This window comes from Anabrus simplex, chromosome 2 (genome assembly GCF_040414725.1).
Source record: "Anabrus simplex isolate iqAnaSimp1 chromosome 2, ASM4041472v1, whole genome shotgun sequence".
NCBI classification, from domain to species: Eukaryota; Metazoa; Arthropoda; class Insecta; order Orthoptera; family Tettigoniidae; genus Anabrus; species Anabrus simplex.
In genome coordinates, this window is record NC_090266.1 from 740,842,381 (window position 1) to 740,862,755 (window position 20,375).

Genomic DNA, 20,375 nt, shown 5'->3' on the forward strand with positions numbered 1-20,375 from the left:
TCCACTCCCATTTGACAGGCGAGGAACTCTTTGGAAACAACTTGGCGAACGAAATGGAATTCGATGGAGAGCTATCAATAGTAATGGGGCTTATGGAAGGAAGAAAGTGCTGAGTTAGCAAATGAATGCATCTGGATGTGCTAGGAGTAAGTGATATTCGGGTAAGGGGAGATAACGAGGAAGAGATAGGAGATTATAAAGTGTACTTGACGGGTGTTAGAAAGAATTGATCAGTGTCTGGGGTAGGGCTCATTATCAGGAATACCATTACATGCAACATAGTTTCTGTTAAGCACGTAAATGAGCGAATGATGTGGGTAGATTTGTCAGTTGGAGGAATTAGGACTAGAATTGTCTCCGTGTATTCACCATGTGAGGGTACAGATGAGGATGAAGTTGACAAGTTTTATGAAGCACTGAGTGACATCGTGGTCAGGGTCAACAGCAAGGATAGAATAGTGCTAATGGGCGATTTCAATGCGAGAGTTGGGAATAGAACTGAAGGATACGAAAGGGTGATTGGTAAGTGTGGGGAAGATACGGAAGCTAATAGGAATGGGAAGTGTATGCTGAACTTCTGTGCTAGTATGGGTTTAGCAGTTATGAATACATTCTTCAAGCATAAGGCTATTCACCGCTACACATGGGAGGCTAGGGGTACCAGATCCATAATAGACTATATCTTAACAGACTTCGAATTCAGGAAATCTGTTAGGAATATACATTTTTCCGGGGATTTTTCGATGACACAGACCACTATCTGATCTGTAGTGAACTAAGTATCTCTAGACCTAGGGTAGAGAAAGTGAAATCTCTGCAAGCGAATAAGGGTAGAAAATCTCCAGGACGAGAAAATTAGACAGAAGTACATGGATATTAGTGAGAAGATTCGAACAGTAGACGGTAAGCTGGTTCAGGATATAGAAAGTGAATGGATGGCATACAGAGATGCTGTAGTAGAAACAGCAAGGGAATGCCTAGGAACAATCGTGTGTAAAGATGGGAAAAGGCTAACATCTTGGTGGAATGATGAAGCGAGAGCAGCTTGTAAACGTAAAAAGAAGGCTTATCAGAAATGGCTCCAAACAAGGACCGAGGCAGACAGGGAATTATACGTTGATGATAGAAACAGAGCGAAACAAATAGTTGTTGAATCCAAAAAGAAGTCGTGGGAAGATTTTTGTAATAACCTGGAAAGGCTAGGTCAAGCAGCAGGGAAACCTTTCTGGACAGTAATAAAGAATCTTAGGAAGGGAGGGAAGAAAGAAATGAACAGTGTTTTGAATAATTCAGGTGAACTCATAATAGATCCCAGGGAATCACTGGAGAGGTGGAGGGAATATTTCGAACATCTTCTCAACATAAAAGGAAGTCTTCCTGGTGGTGTTGCGAACAGCCAAGCTCATGAGGAGGAGGAAAATGATGTTGGTGAAATTATTCTTGAGGAAGTGGAAAGGATGGTAAATTAACTCCATTGTCATAAAGCAGCAGGAATAGATGAAATTAGACCTGAAATGGTGAAGTATAGTTGGAAGGCAGGGATGAAATGGCTTCATAGAGTAATAAAATTAGCATGGAGTGTTGGTTAGGTACCGTCAGATTGGACAAAAGCAGTAATTGCACCTATCTATAAGCAAGGGAACAGGAAGGATTGCAACAACTATCGAGGTATCTCATTGATTAATATACCAGGCAAAGTATTCACTGGCATCTTGGAAGGGAGGGTGCGATCAGTCGTTGAGAGGAAGTTGGATGAAAACCAGTGTGGTTTCAGACCACAGAGACGCTGTCAGGGTCAGATTTTCTGTATGCGCCAGGTAATTGAAAAATGCTATGAGAGGAATAGGCCGTTGTGTTTGTTTCGTAGATCTAGAGAAAGCATATGATAGGGTACCGAGGGAAAAGATGTTCGCCATACTGGGGGACTATGGAATTAAAGGTAGATTATTAAAATCAATCAAAGCAATTTATGTTGACAATTGGGCTTCAGTGAGAATTGATGGTAGAATGAGTTCTTGGTTCAGGGTACTTACAGGGGTTAGACAAGGCTGCAATCTTTCACCTTTGCTGTTCGTAGTTTACATGGATCATCTGCTGAAAGGTATAAAATGGCAGGGAGGGATTCAGTTAAGTGGAAATGTAGTAAGCAGTCTGGCCTATGCTGACGACTTGGTCTTAATGGCAGATTGTGCCGAAAGCCTGCAGTCTAATATCATGGAACTTGAAAATAGGTGCAATGAGTATGGTATGAAAATTAGCCTTTCGAAGACTAAATTGATGTCAGTAGGTAAGAAATTCAACAGAACTGAATGTCAGATTGGTGATACAAAGCTAGAACAGGTCGATAATTTCAAGTATTTAGGTCGTGTGTTCTCCCAGGATGGTAATATAGTAAGTGAGATTGAATCAAGGTGCCGTAAAGCTAATGCAGTGAGCTCGCAGTTGTGATCAACAGTATTCCGTAAGAAGGAAGTCAGCTCACAGATGAAACTATCTTTACACTGGTCTGTTTTCAGACCAACTTTGCTTCATGGGAGTGAAAGCTGGGTGGACTCAGGATATCTTATTCATAAGTTAGACGTAACAGACATGAAAGTAGCAAGAATGACTTCTGGTACAAACAGGTGGGAACAATGGCAGGAGGGTACTCGGCATGAGGAGATGAAGGCTAATTGAGGAATGAACTCGATGGATGAAGCTATACACATAAACCGGCTTCGGTGGTGGGGTCATGTGAGGCGAATGGAGGAGGATAGGTTACCTAGGAGAATAATGGACTCTGTTATGGAGGGTAAGAGAAGTAGAGGTAGACCAAGACGACAATGGTTAGACTCAGTTTCTAACGATTTAAAGATAAGAGGTATAGAACTAAATGAGGGCAAAACACTAGTTGCAAATCGAGGATTGTAGCGACGTTTAGTAAATTCACAGAGGCTTGCAGACTGAACGCTGAAAGGCATAACAGTCTATAATGATAATGTATGTATATATGTATGTTTTTGCAAAGTTGTAAATTAAATTATTGTTATAGGTTCAAGGAGTTTGTCTTTCCCAAATTCACCTGCAGCACTGACATGCACATATTATCATTATACTTAAGCAAGACTCGGTACCAATACTGTATATTAAGATTATCTAACATCACTACCACAGATGTAAATTATTCTTACCGGTGTAAGTATAGTAAGGGTAATTCATTTGTATTCTAATGACCGTGTATACATCATATGTATGTGTTTCTAATTACTGGATTTGTATCTGTCAAATAAATAAATAAATAAATAAATAAATAAATAAATAAATAAATAAATAAATAAATAAATAAAAAAAATCTTGGACTGGTAACTAGATGAAGATGATTTATAAATTCAATAGATCTTAACCTGGATTCCGCTGTTTTAATAATAATAGTATTAATGAATTTTTCCAAATACTGCCAGATTATATATGAAAGTTCTCGTAAGCTGAAAGATAATGCCAACAGCACAAATTTTCTCAAAAAAAGTTACACCACCTTTTGTTGGTCTGTACCAATAATATGTACCCCATTTTAATATGTTAGGTTATTTTTAATTGTATCTTACTCTTTCGAACTGCTTTCATCTAACTTAATTTATTTCTTGAGCATCTAAAGTAGCATATATTGTTAATTATTGTATTTCTATATTTTGTTCTTTGCCTGGATTGGACCATGTTGTACTGAGGAAACTACAGTAGTAAAGAAACACCCGAATAACATGAATTTACAGGAAGGTTACAAGATGAGCAATTTTTGACAAATAATCAGTATGCAGGACAAAATCATGAACCCCCACTAGTTGTAGACCAAGCATTGAAAATTCTCAACTGACCATTGAGCAAGAGTCACATACCTCATGTTCCATAGATGTTGTTGGGTCTTGTATGAGACTGGTCACCTCAGAATGAATAAGGGTACATCAGTCGCCCTGATTAATGTATTTGAAATACCAGCAACCTGTACACAATGCACATAGAATGAAAGAGTCCAACCCGGGCAAAGAACGTAATACTTCAACAAATTGAGGAAGCTTCAACTCTTAGTTATTTTTAATAGTTTACTTTTATACTGTTAATAACATTGGCAATTATATTAATTTCTTAATATTACAAAGCTGGTCCTAATATGAACTAGTTCAAGTTCACTATTTGATGGAAGGTTTTAACTGCAATACCTAGTTTACTAGTGGAAAATAACACATATTTTCATTCTCTTCATAATTTTCTTTTTTAAACATACCTGCCAACTTTACAAAACCAAAAATCAGGAGATTCTGATATGAAAATCAGGAGATACAATTGGTCAAAACTGCTTATTCTACATGTCTTGCACAATACAGTACTATGATATATTTATAACATTTATTGTCTCAAAGCCTGACTACGAGGCTACAAGGCTAAAAATTACACATCCCTATTCCCTCAGAGGAAGAACGATCAGTTTCTGATAAACCATCCAAAAATAATATGAACTCATGCTCCACATGTGTGAATCAGTCATGCACTTAGATGCCATTACTTAGCAAATGAATAGATTAATATATTGCATCAAGCACCCACGTGATTATGCGAAGCGCAATGCAATTTGCATCGAATAACTAGCTGATGTACCCGTGCTTCGCTACCGAGTTCTCAGAAAGACTGTCCTTATAGTTTTCCCAACAGAAGTCAACATAGGTCATTACAAGGACGTCAGTACGAATATTGCAATTAAAAGCAATGCTGTCATATGAAATATTCGATAAAATGAAAAACAGCACATTTTCTCACTTCTAAAGAAAAGTGCTATGGTGTCGATCTAACAGTTAGATTTCCAGAGCTAGAATGACCAAGACACAGACAGCCGCGATCACTCCTGTGTCATTATTCCATTGAAGTGTGCACACTGCTCATTCCAATCGCTGCCTCAGAGTAGGGATCAAATAGCTGGAATACTGTGATGATCCAGTGTGTTACGTACCAGTAGTATCAGAAAATTTATGAATCAGAGGAATGGCATGCTAAAGAAGAGAGAGGTCTAACTCCCCAGCTACTTCCCGCCAATATTCAGGCAGGCTGTTATACTCGAAACGGAGCAGTAATCCCATCTATCGGCGATAAATGGCAGCAGAATACACAAAGCACATCACAACAAATAATGGTCAATGTAATGTTACTGTAGATCAATTTTATGAGCTTTCTATATTCGAGGTCTTGCTAGTGGCATTATGTCGCACCGACACAGATAGGTCTTATGGTGATGATGGGATAGGGAAGGCCAAGTAGTTGGAAGGAAGCGGCTGGGCCTTAATTAAGGTACAGCCCCAGCATTTACCTGGTGTGAAAATGGGAAACCACGGAAAACCATCTTCAGGGCTGCCGACAGTGGGATTCGAACCCACTATCTCCTGGATGCAAGCTCACAGCCGCGCACCTCTAACTGCACAGCCGACTCGCCCAGTGGACACACATTTAGTTTTCTTCCGACTCTGTGATATTAGAGCATCTAATGTAAAGTGAGTCCTCCTTTCATTTATGACTCCCTCTTGTGTTAATATTCAAGCAATTCATGACTTTTTTCTCATTCTTATAATCATCTTCACAATTTAATCACCATCACCACCAATATTGTTTCAGTCAGTATGGTAAAACTGAATAAGACATAAATAATCGGAAATTGTTTACTCTATAACTTTTGTTATGTAGTACTCTTCGATATGACCAATAAGATAGGTACGGTAATTAAAAATTACATTTTTGGCACCTTCCCTGAACTACCATTTCGAACATGGTGAATAAAATTATTTATAGCGTAGACTGCGGTTACTTATTCCCTGACTTTACATACCAATTTTCATTAAATTCGTTCACCTATTTTCTTGTACCTCGGCGCTGAATCCAAATTCATGAATCTCTGTTATCATAGCCGGTACGGTAAAAATGTAGAAGACAATAAATGATAGGAAATTTAATAATATGTAACTTTAGTGATGTAGCATTTATCGACAGGGTCAATAATAACATAAATATTTAAGAATTACATTTTAGGCCTTCCCCTAAACTACTATTTCACTCACCGCAGCCGTGATGAGCGTACACAGGCTATATACAGACATACATTACGGGAAATTAAAATGTGCATTTCCCCTCGTTACTGTGGTCATGACCGGTACAGAAATATCATTCTTTTTAAATTCTGAGCAATGTACAGTGTATTTTATTTATATTGAGATAAATTAAAATTAGAATTCTCCAAATGGCTCCTAAAATCTCTAGAAAAGTCACTAGTCGTTATCATTGAAATTCTGTCACAACATTACTAAAAAGGACACCATATCTAGCGACTAATCTCTAGAATCGACTAGACTGATGTGAACGAACACGAACATAGCACGCGAGAACGAGAGAATGACAATCGGTATAGCGTCATGATATACAGGTTTCAATAAACATCGCACATTCGCGCACATTTCTCGCATTAATAAACGTTGATATTTTGTTTGAAAGTGGCCAATGAGCGAAGGACTTCCGACCACTGGCATGAAAGAAGCTGAAATGGCGGGATTTGAAAAATGTTGGAAATTCACAAAAAAAATAAGCTAAAATCGTGAGAAATAATAGAATAATCGGGAGGCGGGAAAAACGGTTGAAAATTGGGAGTCTCCTGCCTAAATCGGGAAAGTTGGCAGGTATGTTAAAATGAAAGTCAATGTAACATCTCCATAAAAGATCTTTACCATAATAGTGAATCTTGAAGTGCTTCAAGCAACAGGTGGATACTGTTACCTTCAAAATTAATACTGTTTACAGCAAAATACAACAATTATATACATTCATTTTTACAAACTCTGGGTTAGCAATACCAAAGTGATAATTCAATAAGAACATGGACTCCACATGGACAACAAAAATACCTGAAAATTTCAATGTTTCCTTAATCATTATCAGCAGTTTTCGATCTAAAATATTTTCTCCCCACAAGTCATAACAATAACACAGACATGTTATCACAGTTCACCCACTGAAAATTGTCTTGTAAAATTAGCCACAGAAAGTATGAACTCTTAAATTCCACTGCATAATATATCCCCAAATGAGGAGGCCGCTTGCACAGTTCGCTATGTATCATCTTGATGTCTGGGGGGACGTATGTCACTGTTACGTTTGATACAATCAACTAACCAGTGGATTCCTTCATCTATTCCATCCCTGTAATAAACAATAACACATTTCAGAAAAATATGTGAGAGCAATATCAAATGGCTAGGTAAAAATAACTGCAAAATAACAATGATATATGGCAATAGAAAGGAGGCATATTTTTGAGTCTGCCGGGCTGAGTGGCTCAAGACAGTTGAGGCGCTGGCCTTCTGACCCCAGCTTGGCATGTCTGATCTTGGCTCTCTCCAGTAGTATTTGAAGGTGTTCAAATACATCAGCCTCGTGTCGACAGATTTACTGGCACGTAAAACAACTCCTGTGGGACCAAATTCCAGCACCTTGGCACCTCCAAAAACCATAAAAATGTAGTAAGTGGGACGTAAAGCCAATATTATTATTATTATTATTATTATTATTATTATTATTATTATTATTATTATTATTATTATTATTATTGAGTCTTGCTTTGTTCATGACTTAGGAAAAATTTTGATGAAATTCTGGTAGACACATCACTGGCAGAGTACAATTTCCTTAATAATATTCTCCAATTCCTGAATCATCTTGTAAAGTTAATATCTAAAGGTCAATGTACAGTCATGACCAAATGAATTAGAGATAGCTGCCATAGTAGGGAAATGGCACTGTACTTGGCCCGGTGAATGTAATGGGAGATATGGTGTGTAACAGCAAGGACATCAGACCTCGTATGTACTGGCTGAGTAACAGTTGAATACACGATTGGTAGGACATGAGACTTCAGTGCATTTGATTGTGGCCAGATTGTCGCCGCCAGACATATGGGCCTCCATCTCTCAATTCCCGCCAGCACAGGGCTTTCTAAGGACCACTGTATCAAGAGAGTACCACGAGTACGTGGATTTGGGCAAAACCACCACTGCCAGGGTCAACCGTTGTGGTGAAAGTGCTGATGACAGGGGTTGCCACTGGCTACCTCGGTTCATAAGAGTGGATATACGGGCCACACTGCAGCAGATCACTTGTCAATTCAATGCTACACAACGACATGTGAGCAGAAATATCATCCAGAAGCATCTCTTGGTCATGGGGTACAGAAGCAAGCGTCGCACAAGGTTACCTCTGCTCAACACACGTCACAAGGCACAATGACTGATGCGGGCAAAGGAACGTCACCGGATGCATGAAGCATGGAAAATGGTCGCCTGGGGAGATGAGTTTAGGTACCAATTGGTACAAGCCAACGGCTGGGAATGATTGCGTTGTCAACCACATGAGGCAATGGATCCCTATTGCCAACAGGGTACAGTTCAGGCCAGTGGTGGTGGTATCCTTGTATGTAGACTGTTCACGTGGGATAAAATGGGACCCTTGGTATATCTGACACTGTGCCTCAATGACAAATGTTACAGGAACCTGTTGGCAGATTATGTTTATCACTCTGTTCGCCTCCAGCATCCTGCAAGTGACCTGTACCTACAGCAAGACAATGCTCCAGCCGATTACTGTATTATTATTATTATTATTATTAATTATTTTCCACTAATTGTAGGTACAAATTAGGGATGGTGAATGGAGAAAGGGCATAGCCCCACATACACGAAAGTGCCTCCATCACCACTTAAAATTACAATATTCAGATATGCAGTTGCATTCTACATAGTGTGCTTATACACATTTACAGTATTTACATAATACTCACCAGACCTGCTCAACATTCCAGTAATTCAAAAAAAAAAAAAACACACACTCTCTCTCTCTCTCTCTCTCTCTCTCTCGCTCTCTCTCTCTCTCTCTCTCTCTCTCTCTCTCTCTCTCTCTCTCTCCTCTCTCTCTCTCTCTCTCTCTCTCTCTCTCTCTCTCTCTCTCTCTCTCTCTCTCTCTCTCTCTCTCTCTCTCTCTCTCTCTCTCTCTCTCTCTCTCTCTCTCTCTCTCTCTCTCTCTCTCTCTCTCTCTCTCTCTCTCTCTCTCTCTCTCTCTCTCTCTCTCTCTCTCTCTCTCTCTCTCTCTCTCTCTCTCTCTCTCTCTCTCTCTCTCTCTCTCTCTCTCTCTCTCTCTCTCTCTCTCTCTCTCTCTCTCTCTCTCTCTCTCTCTCTCTCTCTCTCTCTCTCTCTCTCAGTACGGCTCCTCAATGCTTCCAGTGTCTAGCGGAGTCCATGCTATGACACATCGCCATTGGCATCGAGGCAAAAGCGGGTGCTACACGCTACTAGCCAGGTATCCCTAATTCGATTGCTCATGAGTGTATACACAGTAGCAAATGCCTATGCACTAATGTGCTGCAGCACTCCAGTATTTCCACCTTAGAGAAACACCTTATTCTCTTCACTCTGTGTGCTGTTTCATAGAAGAAACTGACAGAAATCCCTGAAGTGCTTGCTTGAATTCGGCTTGCAATGAATTAGCCACGCCACCACACGCTGAGATTCTGGAAAGAAGCTATGACTTCAGGAACACAGGAGGAGCTATATGACTACTTCAATTCATTCTCACAAGCAATTTACACAAGTTCTCTCAAATTACTAGATAGTTGAGAATATTAGTCACAACACGGATGATAATGGGTGATTGCAAGAAATCAGCTTCATTTCCCATATCAAATCCTTTTTACAATGAATCAATAACAGTAAATTTCCATCTTTTTTTGATACTTATATTTGCATTAAGCAAATCAATCAATCAATCAATCAATCAATCAATCAATCAATCAATCAATCAATCAATCAATCAATCAATCAATCAATCAATCAATCAAACAATCATATACAGTATATGTTTCATTCCATTTGAAACACCTTCAGCTGTATCACAACGCTTAGGTGAAATTACAACGTATTTATCTTCTTAAGAACATCTTTTTTTAATTTATTTATTTATTTTATTTTTTATTTGCTTTACGTCGCACCGACACAGATAGGTCTTATGGCGACGATGGGATAGGAAAGGCCTAGGAATGGGAAGGAAGCGGCCGTGGCCTTAATTAAGGTACAGCCCCAGCATTTGCCTGGTGTGAAAATGGGAAACCACGAAAAACCACCTTCAGAGCTGCCGACAGTGGGGCTCGAACCCACTATCTCCCGATTACTGGATACTGGCCGCACTTAAGCGACTGCAGCTATCAAGCTCGGTTAAGAATATCTTAATAAGTACCTTATTTTACATAAAATCTACGTGAATTTCAAAAAATTGAAATAAATCAAAATCAATGTGGATGGTTGAATGGGGTGTTGAAATAGGAGGGAAATGGATTTACTTATTTTAGCCTATTTTAAACTATATCTATTCATTGGAACAGATGTTATTAATAGTAAGACAGTAGTGATATAGCTCCTCAGGGATCCTGAATTAATTGAATTCAAGAGACACTTTTTATAAAATTGCGATATTGTACATTCGTCACAAATCAATCCGAAGGATGCCAACTTGAACACTGTACATAGGTGAAAACATCTGTCAGTAAACTGTTCAACGCATGAACTACTTGTACGTGTCCGACTCGTTGGCTGAATGGTCAGCGTACTGGCCTTCGGTTCACAGGGTCCCAGGTTTAATTCCCGGCCGGGTCGGGGATTTTAACCTTCATTGGTTAATTCCAGTGGCTCGGGGGCTGGGTGTTTGTGCTGTCCCCAACATCCCTGCAACTCACACACCACACATGACACTATCCTCCACCACAATAACATGCAGTTACCTACACATGGCAGATGCCGCCCACCCACATCGGAGGGTCTGCCTTACAAGGGCTGCACTCAGCTAGAAATAGCCACCCGAAATTAAATTAAAAACTACTTGTACATAATTTTTTAGTTTAACTAGCAGTTTAACATCACACTAACACATACACTGGCAGGTTTCATAATGATGCTGGGATGGCAAAGGTAGGGAACATGGCCTTAGTGAAGATGAGAAACTCAGCACTTACCAGATATGAAAATGAGAAACCAAGGAAAACTATCTTCAGGATTGCTGATGGTGAGGCTCGAACCCTTCATTTCCTGAAGGCAAGCTCTCAGCTACATGACCCATACTGTGTAGCCAACTCACTCAGTTCCTAGTACTTATATAATAAGATATTAACATCATAATGATTGATTTGGAGAAAAGAGAAGGTTTCCCTGAGGTGAAATTTACTCTGTTTGTAGGTGCGGTCCCACATTCCTGCCCGTCGTCCTAGAGTGCGGACATCTGACCAATGCTTATTGCTGCTCGTCACCTAAGAGAGGCGAGATCACTATTTTTTTTTTTTTTTTTTTTTACAAGTTGCTTTACGTCACACCGGCACAGATAAGTCTTATGGCAACGATGGGACAGGAAGGGGCTAGGTGTGGGAAGGAAGCGGCTGGGGCCTTAATGAAAGTACAGGGTGTGAAAATGGGAAACCATGGAAGACCATCTTCAGGACTGCTGACAGTGGAGTTTGAACCCCACTAGCTCCTCAATGCAAGCTCACAGCTGCATGTCCGTAACCACATGGCCAGTTAGTTCAGTCACTAATTTTCATAAGCAGTTCTATGCCACATAGCATAAACAGACGCACGATGCATTCCAGCCAAGAAAACGGATATTTTGATTGAAAAACTTATTCATAAATTATGGGCAAAAGCATTTTATTACTTCAAGACAGGATGGATTCTCTCCTCATTTCAAGCTCTGACTGTCAGCAAAGTCAGGTTTTGCTTAAATTACCTGATCAGTCCACTTACTACGGCCAGCAACTGTATTTTTATAATGTGCGCTTTTCACAAGGTTTTTCTAGAGACGAGGAGACTAAGCATAAGGCTTTTATGAACATATGGACAGAACACGAGTATCACAAGGGCTCCAGTGAGATCGCCTTTGCAGAGTGTGGCATAGAAACACTGTGAATTGTATCCGACGGGTAGGGGTGGGGGGTAAAATGAGAACCACATCATCATCATAGCCTGTGCTAAACCGTTTCTGAATGCACCCCTTACACTGAAGTCAATCGAAGTGATATACCTGGTAATGGGGCACTTGTTTTTGCCAAGTAATTGAGTGTTTGGCAGACTTGAGCAAATAAAAAAAAAAAAAGTCACAAGTCCAACTGAGAACAAAAATATTTTCCAATGATTTGGGACTGTTATTGAACTGGGGAATGACTGTCAAGTTATTGACTGGAAAACAGAAGCAAATGAGGTGATAAAAAGTGCACATGGCACTTTGAATTTAATATCAGTAAGCAGCATTTCATTCCAACAAGGTCCAAAACAAATCCCATGAATAACGTGTTGGTGTAAGGAGAGTCTTATTACCGGACTGATGTACACAGTACTGCAATAACTTCTGTGAGTAAAATCTAAACGCGCAGTAGTATGGTAACTGTGACCGGAGGAGTGTGGCAATGCTGCATATTGTCGTTCACAAAGTCACCTTCACGACTCTGCCAGTAACCGGCTTGCAGAATGCCAACAGTAGACAGCAGTGAAAGACGGAGTGGGGAGTGTATGAGAATCGTATCGCTGTATTGGTGTTATTTTGTTGCGGAAAGCAAGCTAAGGAAATTGTTTCTACACTGCAACCTCTCTGTATCATGAATGATTTGTGTTTCAGACAATAGCATGGTTTAAACGTATGGGTGCAACTGTTTATTGCATCAGATCGGGCCATCCTAGGTGTGCATGCAGAACCAATGTCCCATGGTTCATTGCTGCTGCTGACTGGTCTAGTGGAAGTCCGAACCTCAATCCATTGGATTCTTCTCTGTTCATGCAAGGATTCAATGCAATCCTTCGTGTAAACAAGCAATTTTGTCTCGTGAAATGAATGTACAGCCGAACCCCGATATCTCTAACCTCCATTACTCAAATTTTCAGTATTTTGAGGTAACTTAAATTTCCCAGCTGTTTGTCCAATTCTTCACGTGTATTTATTTCTCTATTACTCAAAATTCGGCTATATGAATTTCTCAAAGCAAACTTTTCCTCCCTTGAAGAAAAAAATACTCTGTAACTCTAATTTTATGCATCATTAACTGTGCAATATGGCATTTGTGGTTTGTGAGGAACAGTTAACAAGTAAAGAAAGGTTTACCACTTCTAATGATCGGAAAATCAACGAAGCCTCACTGTTTCTCAGGTGTGAAGTAATTACCGGTCCCATATGAACGCAACCCCCAAAGTCGCCAATGATAAGTTCCATTTACGAATCTTGGCTGTGTGGTAGTGATGAGAAGTTCCAATGTGAAGGGAGGAAAGGTTAACAGTAAAAGACAGAAGAGACTAACCGATATTTTCTAAAGGTATATTTCTTTTTTCACTACTGTATGTACTGTATCTTGTCTTCTAAAAAGTTACTATAATAAGGGTTATAATTAAAGTGATGCCCTAAAATAGAGTTAATTTGTATATTTTTAAGTACTGTTAAAAATAATGTGTTAAGTATAAGCCCGTAGATACATACGATTCAATTATGTGCTATACATGCTCAGAAACGGTATTCTCTAAATCTCGAAATTTCGATAAGTCAAAATAAAATTTAGCTCCTGAGGTGATTCGAGATATTAAGGTTCCACTGTATCTCCATGAACTATGTCACGTAGTTTGAAGGACGATTTACGTGTTGGTCGATATAAAATATACACACGGCATTTAATAACTGAGAAATTAAATGAGATATGCCGAGTTCGATTCCAGGCTTTGTTAACGATGTATGAGGAGAGCCAGTATCACGACATCCTATTCACAGATGAAAAAATATCCACTGTGGAAACACATGATCATTTTGCTTGTTAAACGACTCTTCCACAGCTAGCTGCTTAGCTACCGAGTTTCAAGAAATTTGTCTCACCTATACACTTAGGCTGAGTGGGCTGAGTGGAGATTGCCGGTTTTGCAACTAGACCACTCATGTGTTCTTTTCAATGTTCCCGTCTTTCTATATATGGCTTGATTTGCACTGGTCTGTTCCTTTGACCTGTTGGATTCCTTTTCTCCTTCTGTGTTTGTCCTGTGTTCCTAGTCTTTTACCACCCATATTCATCTTTACCATCTTGTCTCTTCCTTTTCCCTGTGCTTATCTGGCTTTCTTCTTATCCTATACTCCCCACATCAAGATATCTGTTGAGATCGCCCACTAACTACTTTTACAGTTTTGGAGATGCTTAGGTGCTGGAATTTAGTACCGCAGGAGTTCTTTTACGTGCCAGTAAATTTACCAACAAAAGGCTGATGTATCTGAGCACCTTCAAATACCACCGGACTGAGCCAGGATCAAACGTGCCAAGCTGGGGTCAGAAGGCCAGCACCTTAACAGTCTGAGCCACTCAGCCCGGCTAGCAACTGAAGGTCACAGTCAATTATAAACAATGTTTCAATGCAAGTATAATTACATTCACAGTGCAGTTTCTTATATCCAAGCCCTTGTGTTGATGCAGGATTATTATTTTTTTTTTCTTTACAATTGGCTTTACATCGCACCGGCACAGATAGGTCGTATGGCAACGGTGGGACAAGAAAGGGCTAGGAGTGGGAAGGGAGTGGCTGTGGCCTTAATTAAGGTAATTTGCCTAGTGTGAAAATGGGAAATCATAGAAACCATCTTCAGGACTGTCGACAGTGGAGTTCGAACCTACTATCTCCCGAATGCAAGCTCACAGCTGCACGCCGCTAACCGCACGACCAACTCGCTCGGTGATTATTTCAGAGAGTTTAATTTTAGGTCCAGGTTGCTTCATTCAGATTCCCTCTATTTCTCTAGGTATGTTGGAAGCATCATCATCATCATACATTCCGTATATGCTTAAACACTGCTCATCAAAGTCCATTTTGAAGTAAAAAATATTAAAAATATTTAATCTCCTGAATTATTTGTTTAGAGGTTTAAATATTCTCTCATTTATGGATGAATCACATCTGGGAAGTAAGGACAAGGTGTCTTTCACTGGTTTTGCTGTGTGAGATGGCGCATTGTTGTGTAAAAATATCACTTTGCCATGTCTTCTGGCTCATTCCGGTTGTCTTTCGATCAAGGCAGGATTAAATTAATCATTTGTTGGCGATAGCGTTGTGCATTAACGGTTTCACCGGGCTTCAAGAGTTCATAATACGCAATACCACTCTGGTTCCACCAGACAAAAAGTAGGGTCTTTCACATTGAAATCACCGCGTAAATTGTCAAAACCATGTCTCACATGTTCTAATCGATGGAGCGTGTTCACCATATGTTTCTACCATCAAACGATGTCTTTCCACAGCCTTTTTCTTTTGATTAAATAAGAAAAGCAATGCATGCCGCACATGGTCTTTTTCAGGCACAAACGTCGACATCATCACTGAATGATACAACAAGACACTAGTGTTTGGCGGACTCAACTTGTGTGTGTTGGTAGGTTAATGTCAGACGAACAAACTGATGTATGTATCAAATTTATACGCTGCGTACTGCTCGCTGGTGCCATCTCTTAGTGAAACCGGAAAATAATTATGCATACACCTGGTATTAACTGCAAAATTGAACTATTTTAGTGTTATTATCACAAAGAAGACATAACTTCTAGTATTCTACTGTTCGTTCATAATCATGTAACGCCGGGACTTAGCACTCGATTGCTGTGGAGTGCCATACAGGTTTGTGACGAGATGCGGTATCGAGTGGTAGCATGTGATTTCACACTAATCCTGACACCTCTTGCACATGACATTACGTGATAGTCAAGCTAAACATTTAAACTCCGATGTAACCGATGCAATTATACTAACATTAATGGAAATTTATCATTTAAAAAAACAGTTTTACAGTATATACACTTTAATTTGGAGTACCCAATGACTTAAATATGCATTAATATTATGTAAATAGCACATATCTAGGTTATATTAGCCGGACGGTCTCTAAAAACGGCAGGGCAGTGCGCCCAGTAAAAAAGTCCTAGGGAGAACACTGCACAGTCTGTGTACTTGCAGTACGGAAGACAATAATGTACAATTCATAGTTTAATTTCTACTGTTTTGTACCAATAACAAGGTGCTGACAGGGATGAAAAATCCACATACACTATGTTTCCTGTTTCATCTCTCAGCAGAAAGAATTACTGATATAGGGAAATTATGAAATTACACTGAAGTACGAAAGACGTCTGTATTACAGCAGAGTTCAGAGACATGGCATTATTTATAATCCAGTGATCTTAGAAGATATATCTTGTAATGAGCCAACAAATGAGGATGTAGCAGGGTGGAAATCAAACACACATCAATGATATACCATTTGAGGACTTCAAAATTGCTCATTTCCTCAATAATAATAATAATAATAATAATAATAATAATAATAATAATAATAATAATAATAATAATAATAATAATAATAATAATCGTTTAGGTTTTCCTGTTCCCCTATCGGGCGCATCCCAGGTGGCGGATAGGGAGGCTCGCCAGACTTGTCTGGAGGGTCTGAGGGAAATAAAATACCTCTCGTGGACCAAAAACAGGCACAGCCAGAAAACATCAGCTGTCCGTACGGACTAACAAACCGAACGATGAGAGTGAATCAGTAATCAATGACTCTCTCACCCAGGGCTCACGCCCTTCAGCTAAAATCAACCACGAACATAGCATGATGGAAACACAAGCGACAGAGCGACTACCTCAGTCCCAAGCTGATAACAGCGAAGGTAAACCTGGTCATTCGGATTCTGGGAGACCAGGACATCATGCTGGAAAGAGTTGGAGCTTCCCAAAACTCCTCAAACCCAAGAAGACACAGTTCATTGGTACACTTAACGTACAGACACTGATCAAAACAGGAAAACTCAAGACACTGACAGATACACGTGACAGATTCGGAATCCTCGTACTTGCATGTTATAAATCTCATTGTAAACTGTATTGGATTAGATTATAATAGTCGTAAATATAAACAATGAGATAAACCACCTTTTCAATATTTATCAATCCTTATATTTAGGATACAATCATTACAACTGGTGTTATAAGTTGGGACGTGTTTTGCTCGACTGCCGTAAGCATCTTCAGCCATAAAAAACTTAACCTAAAGTTCAACCTAGTACTAGACAAGGTCATAACTTGGGAGAAAGAAGTACCTGGAATCCATATGGGAACAAAAGCTAAATGGATCAACATAAAATGCCTTGCTTTTAATGACGACCTAGCAATAATTATCTGAAATCCTGAGGAAGCCAGACATGCCATCGAGAAGCTTCATGCGATTGCTGTCAAAACTGGCTTCCACATCTCTTACGAAAAAACACCGTACATGGACTCCAAGAACTCAAACCTGGTGCCACTCGTGACCCAATATGGCAGTGTCACACAAGTACAACAGTTTAAGTACTTGGGTGAAGTTATCGGGAGCACTGGTAATGAAAGAGAAGCCAACAAAAACCGCGCTGAAAAATTACATAAAGCCTATACAATCATCTGGAAAGTTTACAACAAGAAATCACTTTCCACCAAGGCCAAACTCCGACACTACAACACTGTTGTTCTCGAAGAGGCACTCTACGCAATTGAAACATCAACATTAGAGACATTGAGAAACGACAGATACTGAGGAAAATATTCCGACCCAAGTTTGAAGATGGCATTTAGATGCGAAAAAGCTCGGAGGAACTCTATTCATTGCCTGAGCGATTCACTTCACTTGCATGCAAAAGACATATGAAATTATACGGACATTTAGCACAAATGGATGACTCACGATTGACCAAGAAAAATCTTTTTCATTATCAATGGAACACGACATACCAAAGTGCGTTGGCTAGTAGACACCCAAAAAGATCTCGCAGGAGTCGACATTGACCTACTGGAAACCACAAGGACTTCATATAGACAAAAGATCAACGCCCACAAGTTTGCGCCCAAGAAATCAATGGCAAGAAATTTGAAAATCAAAAACGCGTGGAAACAAGAAAGACGACAGGCCCATAGTGAAAGGATGAAGAAGTTTTGGGAAGATAAGAAGAACAAGAAGATCAAGAATATCAATGATAAATAATAGTTCTATGCGCTCCTTAGAGGGCCAAATGCATGTATGTATATAATAATAATAATAATAATAATAATAATAATAATTGTATCAGCGGAAAACTTCTCCTCCCTCCCTTCTTTCGGTTTGTTTGGCCTGGCCGTTTCGTTTTATGCTTGCAAGATGTATTTGTCTACTATTTATCTTAATTGTATGTGTTTCTATGTATGTTTTATTGGCCTTCTAATTTTCCCTTACCATAATAAGGAAATTATTTGTCTCTTGTCCCGCATGGCTCCAGAGTAATTGGGAATATCTCCAAGCTCTGGAGTGTTCTCCTTGCCCTCCCTCTCTTGTCTCCACGCCTGCTGCCCTAGCTTCCTCGCCCCTTGTGGCTGCCCAATCAAAGAGGAGCTGTTGAACACATCACCGTCACCAGGTCCGGTCCCGGGCAGGTGGACGGCTTATGGTGCTCGCTGTCACTTTGTGGTCACTGAGCTGAACGCTGCACATTGCGGGCTGCTCCCGCGGCAGCTCGATCTAGGCAACCTCGGGTGTGGAGGTAAGAAAGCAAGTCCCTCACGTTTCCCCGTGTAATGTACATGTTAAAAAGGGCTTGAGGTAGTTCAAATATTTTAATTTTCAATGTGTAAATGTACGAGTGAAGCCCCTCTTAGGGTAAAGGTTTTAAGGGCTGAGGCCCGGGTTTGATGTATGATGTTAGACTTGTATTTCATTTAAGTACTTTCGTCCTTATTGAAACGCAGGACAAATGAAAGCAAATGTGGTTAAAATGATTTCACCTTGTACTTGCGTATTAACCTCTCGAGGCTTGTAATTATTCTGGTAGAAGGCTATGCGTTTTTTGAATGTTTTTTCTCTCCAAGTACGTATGGTGTTAATGAGCCTTGCCAAGCCTTAGCGTTTCCTTATTATCTTGTTACGGAGCTTATTCTTATTTGTTACCTGATGTGGTTTAGACTGGATGGTTAATGTTAGATTTAACTAGAATTTCTGGGTTCGATCTTGTTATCGGGCAGTTAGGAAACCCTTCCATTTGAATATTGTAAATTATGAAGGCTTATTTTACGAGGGCTGGACCCCTCTGTTATGTATTACTATGTTATTAGGATGGATATCTAAGAGAACTTGTTAAATTGTATTATCACGCAAACGCTTGTTGTTCTCCTTGTTCTTATTAACATAAATTGTTACGAAGTAAAGCAAGTGGTCTCTTTCATCGAAATCATTTGGGGGCATTTTAAATTTATTGTGCCTTCCCCTCCAGCTCCTAAGGCCCACCGTTTCTTTCCAAATAGCTACCGGGTAAATTGCTGGAATAATAATAATAATAATAATAATAATAACAACAACAACAACAATAACAACAACTCTTCTATGCCGAACATAGGCCCAGGGCCTCATCCTGCAAGAGACGAGGAAGCAGGAGCAGGAGAAGCACCTTCCTAGGGTTACAGGAGAAGACAGTCAACTGTTCTGGGAAGGGAGGACTCCTTGTCCCAACAGCAGATGAAGCGGAGGTAGTATGGAAAGCTGGGTCTGACCAACAAAGAAAACTGCACTATTGTGGCTCCATACTTTGAGATATTACCCACCTGTCATGAACCAAAAGAAAGCTGCAAAAAATGAATGGCCTGCACTCCAGATGAGTGACCTGTATTAAGCTCCAAGGCTTATGTCAGTTCTATTACCAGGCAGATTGACATGTCTAAAGCATTTGATAGGGTGGATCATGGGAGACTAGTGGCAAAAATGAGTGCAATTGGACTAGACAAAAGAGTGACTGAATGGGTTGCTATATTTCTAGAAAATAGATCTCAGAGAGTTAGAGTAGGTGAAGCTTTGTCTGACCCTGTAATAGCTGAGAGGGGAGTTCCTCAGGGCAGTGTTATCGGACCTTTATGTTTTCTTATATATATAAATGATATGAGTAAAGGAGTGGAATCGGAGGTAAGGCTTTTTGCGGATGATGTTATTCTCTATAGAGTGATAAATAAGTTACAAGATTGTGAGCAACTGCAACGTGACCTCGAAAATATTGTGAGATGGACAGCAGGCAATGGTATGTTGATAAACGGGGCTAAAAGTTAGGTTGTGAGTTTCACAAATAGGAAAAGTCCTCTCAGTTTTAATTACTGCATTGATGGGGTGAAAGTTCCTTTTGGGGATCATTGTAAGTATCTAGGTGTTAATATAAGGAAAGATATTCACTGGGGTAATCACATAAATGGGATTGTAAATAAAGGGTACCGATCTCTGCACATGGTTATGAG

At 39.8% G+C, this 20,375-nt stretch overlaps 1 protein-coding gene across 1 annotated transcript in view; it reads right to left on the reverse strand.

The window, feature by feature from the left end:
* Window positions 1-3,621: 3,621 nt before the first annotated feature.
* The window catches only part of Arfrp1 (ADP-ribosylation factor related protein 1), a 104,427-nt gene continuing 87,673 nt past the window's right edge, over window positions 3,622-20,375 (reverse strand). Inside the window, exon 5 of the mRNA XM_067139418.2 lies at window positions 3,622-7,206. Coding sequence (XP_066995519.1) covers window positions 7,116-7,206 — 91 coding nt within the window. The 3' untranslated portion in view covers window positions 3,622-7,115. The remainder of the gene's footprint in view (window positions 7,207-20,375) is intronic.